Genomic DNA, 8,382 nt, shown 5'->3' with positions numbered 1-8,382 from the left:
TCTTTGAGCTTTGAGATTCTGAGTTTCTGTACTTTGGAGTAGAGTCTACGCTTTAGTTATATTAAGTGATTTTTCTCCTGTACTTTTCACTTCCTTTTACATTCCATCCCCTTCTTCCACTCATGCAGATGTTCCGGGAACACACCGCCCGTTTTTGTTTGTTTGTTTTGGCTATGGGAATCTTAGTTTTCTGACCGGGGATTGAACCTGTATCTTCTGTCAGTGAAAGCGCAGAGTCCTAAGCACTGGACTGCCAGGGAATTTCTGGGAAACACACCCTTTAAAAAGAAGGATGTGGTGTAAAAAAAAAAAAAGAGAGAGAGAAGGCTGTGGTGGCTGGCAGTTTGGCAGTTGGAATATTAAAAAAGACCATACTATTTGCTCTGGTGGTTCGCTCTATTTTTGGACTAGATTTACTAGGGGGATTATGTTACCCTCTTCGGAGGAAAACCTGGAAAGATTAGAAGAGGAAGCAATCACATCACCTCCCCTCCCCTCGTCTCCAATTTCTTGGCACGAGGCAAAACCCCAACCCATGATTTAGGGCTGGGATTGATTTAAGATTAATATTCTGCTCTTCCACGAGAATGGGGGACTTGATATAGAAAGCAAGCTGCCTTTTTGAAAATAAGCTATATTGTGTCTGCCAAAAAGCTCGTTCGGGATTTTTGGACTACCCCAGTATTTCTTAACACACTGGAGTTTATGAACAGAGACCTATTTTAAGCTTCGAAGATAGCAGTGTGCGGAGTCCCAATCCAGGTTGCAACTCTGACTTTTTGGTCCTCTGCTGTCCTCGTGTGGACGTAAATGGAAATAACAAGATATCCCTTACAGCTGGCATGTGGAATCGGACTTGGGAGAAAACTCCCTTAAAAACTGGAAACGTTAGCTGCTCAGTCGTGTCCGAGTCCTTGCGATCCCATGGACTGTAGCCCGTCAGGCCCCTCTGTCCATAGAATCCTCCAGGCAAGAAGACTGGAGTGGGTTGCCATGTCCTTCTCCAGGGGATCTTCCAGACCCAGGGATCGAACCCTGGTCTCCTGCATTGCAGGAGGATTTTTTACTGTCCGAGCCACCAGGGATGATCCCCCTTAAAAACCGCTGGAGGCATTAGGGCTGGTGGGGGCCCATGACCCTTAGGAGGGAGCCAGGGACTGCCCTCAGGAAGAGAGCTGCAGACTCAGACAAGCCAGTGATTCAAGAGGCTCGAGTCGTTTTCACCATTTTTATTTTTCCTGCAGCGCTTGGATCCAGTAAGCGAGTGATCAGTGACAGACTCCCAGTCATGTACCTCTGCCGTTTTTGGGCCACGACCAGCACCCATGGGCATGGTGCCAAGCCTCCCACACCTCTTCCTGCCGTGTTTGGAGTAACAAGTCTGTAGGCTTCTCTCTTAGCTTTTCTCACCATCTCATCACCGTCTGTCTCTCTGCTCCTGGCCCCACACAACTCGACATCATCACAGCCGTGCCTGCCGCCTCCCTGACTCTCCCCGCAGGGGCACAGGGCAGAGTGGGTCCGTATCAGAGAGGGAGGGGAACACTTGAGCACAAACAGGGGAAGGGGCCTTGAATCTCTGGGGCCACCCTGCCTAGAATCCAGGACCCTAGCTGCCTTCCTCCCTGGCCAGCTCCCTGCTAGGTGACTGTCACCCGGCCCAGCTAACCCCTCCCCATCCCCTCGCAGTAGATAGCAGCTGTGGTCTGGGGCCATGTCCCAGCCCTCTAAGGAGAGAATGGGTTCATTCGGTCTCCCCACCACCTGTCCCCTGGGCCTCCGCTGTCCAGCTGGGATCCAGGGACCCACAGGCCTGGCCTGACCTCCCTCCCCCACCCCTCATGCCTCCAGCCCCTGCCGCAGCCTGCGGTCCAAGGCCAGGAGCTGCCTCAGGAAGCCCCGGTTGGGGATGATGCCTCGGTGGTCCTTGACTTTCTTGATGGCCTCCACGAGGGTGAGGCGGTGGTACAGCATGAGGTAGGCCAGCACCAGGGTGGCCGAGCGGCTCACTCCCACGGCGCAGTGCACCAGGATCCTCCCTGTGAACACAGACAGACGGAGAGAGGCGGCTGGGGGACCGTGCGCTGGGCTGGAGGAGGCTGGGGGCAGGTGAGGAGGAAGACAGGTAAGCAGAGATGCTTGGAGGCACAGTTGGGGAGATGGTAAGAATCTGAATCCCAACAAACAGGGGCACACAGACGGGAAGACACAGAAAACCTGCAGCAGTTCAGCATCCATAAACCCAAAATGGGCTTGAAGAGGGATGTGCTTGGTGGTCCAGCAGCTAAGACTCCAAGCTCCCAATGCACGGGGCCCCGATTCAAGACCTGATCAGGGAACTAGATCCTGCATGCCACAGTTAAGACCCGGAACAGCCAAATAAATAAATAAATATTTAAAACATAACTAACATAGAGTGTAAAAAAAAAGAGCTTGAAGGGAAAGACTCAAGATTAATGCAAAACTGAGGTTTGTACCAAGTAGAGTTTCTGCTTGAAGCTCGCTGAGTGCATTCATGGAAAATCCTTTGTGTCTAACCTGGCCCTTCCTCAGGTTCCCATCCATTCTGGGGGGAAGGAGGGGTGTGTGGGTGATCAGTATATATTTTTTTCCTATTTAAAAAAATCTTCTTATTTTTTCGCTGTGATGAACAGCATGTGGGAATCTTAGTTCTCCAACTGAGGATTGAACCCACACCCCTGCATTGGAAGAGTAAAGTCTCAGGCCACTGGGGAAGTCCCAATACATCTTACATTTTTAAAATAAAATCCTCTTTACTTTAAAAAATAAAATATTTTTATATCTTAAATATATATATATATTTTTTCTGATCACTAAAGCAAAACAGGCAAAGCAAGAATCGTTAGAAAGTCTAGAAATATGTAAAGAAGGCAACAATTAAAAAATATATCTCCCATAATCTTCCCGCCCAGGGGCAATTTGCCACTCTCCCGACATTTGGGATTATTTCCTTCTTTTTACGGATTGCATTGAAAAGATGGTTGAGAGAAGAGTTTTCTTTCCTGAGCATCTTATTACATCATTCAACTCTCTTTCTTTTTCCACATCCAGAGCCCTGGGCTTTGCCCTTACTCAGTGTCCGTGGGTCCACCCCTCCACCTCGCTCCCCTCCCTTCCTACCTCCTGGCTGGCTCAGCGCCCGGTGGATGAAGTCAGCGGCTGCCTGGAAGTGGACGCTCATGTCGAAGGCCGGCGAGTCGTGGGCCTCGACACCCAGGTAGCGGATGCCCAGCCCCTCGTAGGCTTCGGGCGTCCCTCGCCACCGGCTGTGAGAGGCGTTGAGGACGTGCGTGATGCCCAGGCGACGCAGCTCCCGGTGGTTGTTGGCTATTTCCCTGCATTGAGGAGCAGAGGTTAGAGGGGGTGAGGCTGGACGGTGGGACCAGACACCCCGGTCAGTACTCTGATCACCGCCAGGCCAATATCACTGGCTCCAGGCCTTCCCTTCACTTCCTGAGGACCTGAGATGTGCAATGACTCTGAGTCTTGTCCTGGAGCAAACCTGGGGAGTCCTGGAGAGATTTTTGGCCTGGGGGAGAGAAGACGGAGAGACAGGCAAACCACAGCCCTGATAACATATTGAAAGATGCTCGGAGGCCACAGGATTTTATTAATACTTGATCCCTGAGAAAGATCAACAGGGTTTGTACTTCATGGAAGGAAGTACCTGCCAACGGTGGAATCTATCTGGAGAAAGATTGGGGCGTCTCAGGAGAGAGGGGTTTTCTTCACACCAAGGCTTTCAGGTATAGAGAGATCAGTGGATGGGTCTGGACGTGGCAGGGAGGATCTGGACACCGGACGGCTTGTTGGAGCAGCTCACATTTAACCTGGTAACCTTGAATTGCTATGGTTTTCACCACTCCCCCATTACTTTATTTTTATTTTTGTAAAACTTTTTTTTTTTTTTTTCTGGCTGTCCCATGAGGCCTGCAGGATCTTAGTTCCTCGACCAGGGATCGAACCTGTGCACACTGAAGTGGAAGCAGGGAGTCCTAAACACTGGACAGGAAGTCCCTTTCCCGTTTAGACTCTCTCTGATGCCCAGAATCTTGTGTTTTGCCAGTTACTCCAAGCCCATGGTTACCCTGTGGATGTCACCTGCAAGGGTTTCTGTGGTTCACAGCCCTCAGCTCATGCCAACAAGGTCATATCGAATGCCCTGTCTAGCGCCAACTCCTGGAGCAGAAAACACCCTGAACTTGAACCTCTTAAGTCCTGGGCTCTGCTACTTACGACCTGTGGAACCTTGGGCCAGTCCCAGCTTCTCTGAGCTTCCAATTCCTCCTATGTAACCTGGGGATAGTGGTACCTACCTCACAAGGCTATTGTGAAGATTAATAGAGAAAAAGCCTGTGAAAACTCCTTGTAGGCTCTAAAGCTCTCGGAAAAGACCTGTAGGGCCTCCTTTCTCTTTGACTCCCATCTCTCTGTCGCCCCCATCTGGCAGAGCCTCTGCATACTCTGTGGCTTGGCTTGGTCCACCCCTCCCCTTTTTGTTATATGAGCTTAGTCGCTTTAGTCCAACTCTTTGTGACCCTGTGGACTGTAACCCACCAGGCTCCTCTGTCCATGGGCTTCTCCAGGCAAGAATACTGAAGTGGGCTGCCATGCCCTCCTCCAGGGGATCTTCCCGACCCAGGGATCGAACCCATGTCTCTTACATGTTCTGCATTGCCAGGTAGGTTCTTTACCATTAATGCCACCTGGGGCACCCCTCGCCTTACTATCCACTTTTCCTGGCCCCTGTGATAGCTTTTTTTCAGGGCACAAAGATGGAAGGTCAGATAAGTCATCTGTGATGTCCAGCCCACAGCACTGGCATATGAAAATGCTAATGCGTTGTGCTAAATGAATCACACGATTACTTCAACAGAGCCTGTCTGTCCAGAATTGGGTCTATCAGTAATCCTGTCCCACCTAAGAGATGTGGGTTCCATTCTTGGGCTGGGAAGATCCCCTGGAGGAGGGCATGGCAACCCACTCCAGCATTCTTGCCTGGAGAATCCCATGGCCAGAGGAGCCTTGTGAGCTACAGTTCACGGGGTCGCAAAGAGTCCAACTCGACTGAAGTGACTTAGCACATAGGTAATCCTGTCCACTCTCCCCAACCCTCCAGCCTCCACTCTACCCAGGTACCCCTCGTTTCCACCCTCAATGTGGAACCAACAGCACAACTCCAGGCCTCTCTGCCACCCTTCTCCTTTCTTCTTGCACACACGCGCGCTCACACGCACAGCCGTGGCCCCAGTCTGCCCGGTACCTACTGGTCTCCGAGGTAGAGGCCTGGCCAGACCTCGTCGGCGTGGTTACAGGCGGTCTTGCCGGTGTAGAGCAGCCTCTCCAACTCGAAGACATTGAGGAAAGGGTGCTGGACGGCGGGCGGCTCCTCCAGGGTGCCTCTCACGCGGACCGGAGACCTCGAGCCGCTCCGGGAGAAGCGGGCCATGAATGTCACCGAAGCCCAGAGCCAGTTGCCGGGACACATCTTAGAGGTGGCAGGAGGCCTGGCAGCCCCCGGGGTGCGCGAGGTGAGGCGGGGCGGGTGTCCAGGTGGCAGCTGCCGGCAGAGGCGGGGGTGTGAGTGACGCCTGAGCGGGTCCGGGGCGGCGGGGTCCCTTCCCGCCCCCGGGGAGAAGGTTCTGGGGGAGGACGGTGAAGTCTGGCGGGCGCTCTGGACGGTCGTCTCCTTTGAGCGGCAGCAGCTCCTGTCGCCCTGCTCTTTGGCTCCCGCCTGGCAAGGAGGTGGGAGCGTCACATGTTCTTGTTTACGGGCCGAGGCAGCGGCCCAGCTGCTGGGCGTCTGCTCCACCACCCCGCCCCCACTCCGCACACACAGTCAACACACACACACACACACACACACGCACGCACGCACACGCACACACATTTGGCATCTGGGTGGCAGGGCCCAGTGCTGGAAGCCTTGCCAGCCCCCGTCTGGGTCTCATCTGCCTGGGGCTGCAAGCAGACAGGCTGGGGAGCTGGGAGGGGGGTTTGGGGGGAGGTTCTGGATCCATCCAGAAGGAGTTGGTCTGAAGCCAGCAGCAGCTGGGGCCGTGACACAGCCCCGCCTGGCCTCAAGGGTGGGGTGGTGGTGGAGATGGGCTGCTTTAACCCCTTCCTGCCCTCCTGCCGCCTCAGCCCTCAGCCTGCTCTGAGAACTCCAGCTGGGGGCATGGGGCGCGTGGGGAAGAGTAGTAAAGAGGAAGCTGAAGTTTTTGAAAAACACTCGCTGAAGACCCAGGTTCATGGAAAGAGGCGCCAGTTATCTGTGCGCCACAGGCAAAGCAGCCTCCCTTGGTCAACATGACAGGTATCACTGATTAAACCTCATCTCTCTGGGTCCAGGCAGGGCTGGAGTACTGTGTGTGTGTGTGTGTGTGTGTGGGTGTGGGTGTGTGGGTGGGAAGAGGCAGAGGGTGAGGGGCTGGAGGAGGGAGGAAAGGGAAGAAATGGGGGCTCCTGCCTGGCCCAGGGGCTCAGAGTGTGGAATTAGCGCCTGTGTTGCTGGTGAAATCAAGTGACCCTATTTAGCACACGGGGGTCCTCAGTGAAGGGCCCGAGAAGATGTGCCTGACTCTGTGAACAGTGGGACCACGCACTGAGCTGTGGAGCTCGGAAGGGCCAGCCTTTGAAACTTGCCCTGGGAGCTGCAGGCAGGGGGGATTGTAGCAACAGCCCCCTACTCCAGTGCCTCTTCTCTCTTCTTCCAACCCCTCCTCCTCTCGCATGGTGATCCTGGCCCTCAGCAAAGGTGGGGCGCTCTGAAGAATTCCCCTCCCACTCCTTTTCCTGTCTTCTGCCCCAGGAACTCAAGGCAAGGTCCCCAGTGAGAGGCCATCTTCGCCCTGCACCCCCCCACCCCTCCCCCACAGTCTCAACAGGGGCCCAGTTTTCCCCAATCCCCCTGTCCCCCCAGGGCCAGGAGAGCTCCAGCACTCACAAGGCATAAGAAGCAGGGGTCTTAGGATCAAGACTGGCGAGGGGAGGCTGGATCTTAGGCTGTTTGAGGGGTTGTTTAGGAAGAGAGAGTTTTTTCCCCCCAATGGCTGATCGGAAGGAGTGTAGAAAGAGAACACCATAGCAGTCACGGCCACCCATCAGCGCTATCACCATCATGCCCATCATTCCCACCGCCGCTATCACTGCCATCACCCCCAGGATCGACATCTTCATCATCAGCATCACCATTATCATCATGGACTTTCGCTCCGCAGGCCTAAAGACCTCACCACTTGGCTCCCAAACAACCTTTTCTGGGGACAGAATGCTGCTGCCTGTGTGATGCTGAATGGTGGAAAGAAAGCGGGAAGCCGCCCAGGTGTAGCCGGAGCTCCGTGGCACTCGCTTTCTCCCCATTCCGTCCCTGGACACGCTCCAACCCCATCCGCCAGCTTCTGGGGCCCGGGTCCGCGGCCCCCTCCCTCCCCCCTCCCCATCCCTCTGCTGTGGTTGTAACAGGTTCATGGCTGTCGCCCAGCCCTCGCCAACCGAGACAGCCAGGCGCGGAGGGAGGGGGCCCCGGCAGGGCCCCGCCGGCGGGCTCCCAGGCCCCTTTTAAGCGCCCCCTTCCCCCGCCCGGCGCCCCCCAGCCCAGATCCCCGGCGCCTAGCCCACCCGCCGCGGCCCCGCTACCTCGGGAGGCGGCGCGGGTCTCAGTCCCGGAGGCGGATCGCAGGCGCAGGCAGCCCCACGGCCATGACTCCGCCGCCGCCTCGGTCTGGCTTGGCAGACCGGTTGACGGATTAGCATCTATTTTTAAGCCATGACACGCACGTCGAAGCGGGGCTGGTGTCGGTGTGCGCGTGTGTCGGCGACATGCAGGGACCCGGTCTCGCACCCGGGGGCCCGAGCGGACAGGCGGCGTGGGCCACGCAGCCCGCACCCCCTGCGGCCCCGCCTCGCGGGCATGCTCGTGTGTATGTGTATTTTCGGAGCTGCGCCAATGACAGGCACTCTGCCTAAAGCTGACATTATGTAAGGCGTCCCAGACGGTGTCTTGAGCACACACGCTCCTCCCCAGGCAGCATTAATTACACAGACTCCAGGACGATGCCCACTCACTTGTACATGTCTCCTGCGCCAGAACATTATGGCATAAATAACTCTTGTCCCCAACCCTGATTCATATTTACTAAGCATGGTGTACCCTGTGTTTCACAGATCTTAACTCATTTTATCTTCATCACAGTCTCTGAGAGAGGAGAAGATATTGTTATTGTACCCATTTTAGGGAGGAGGAGATGGAGGCATCCAGAGGCTAAGTAATTTGCCCAGGGCACTCCCTAGGCATGCTAGAGCTGAAGGTCCCAGCCTGGCTGCCTGCCTGGGAAGTTCAAGTCCTTAAGGGCTTTCTGG

The 8,382-nt window shown here is 55.1% G+C and overlaps 1 protein-coding gene across 2 annotated transcripts; it reads right to left on the bottom strand.

Moving 5' to 3' along the window:
- On the bottom strand, positions 1,215 to 7,934 carry DUSP26 (dual specificity phosphatase 26 (putative)). 2 transcript variants are annotated; one of them, XM_018042128.1, is made up of 4 exons: positions 7,660 to 7,934; positions 5,289 to 5,581; positions 3,142 to 3,356; positions 1,215 to 2,039 (listed from the first exon to the last, which is right to left on the bottom strand). In XM_018042128.1, the coding sequence occupies exons 1-4, from the start codon at positions 7,774 to 7,776 to the stop codon at positions 1,840 to 1,842; spliced, it is 825 nt and encodes a 274-aa protein (XP_017897617.1). In that variant the 5' UTR covers positions 7,777 to 7,934; the 3' UTR covers positions 1,215 to 1,839. The 2 variants fall into 2 exon arrangements, with proteins under 2 accessions (XP_017897617.1, XP_017897616.1); XM_018042127.1 differs by having other exon boundaries at positions 5,289 to 5,755; positions 7,660 to 7,928.

Source organism: Capra hircus, chromosome 27 (assembly GCF_001704415.2).
Source record: "Capra hircus breed San Clemente chromosome 27, ASM170441v1, whole genome shotgun sequence".
Classification (NCBI taxonomy): Eukaryota; Metazoa; Chordata; class Mammalia; order Artiodactyla; family Bovidae; genus Capra; species Capra hircus.
Note: the sequence above shows the minus strand (reverse complement) of the source record. Positions and strands in the feature narration are given on the sequence as shown.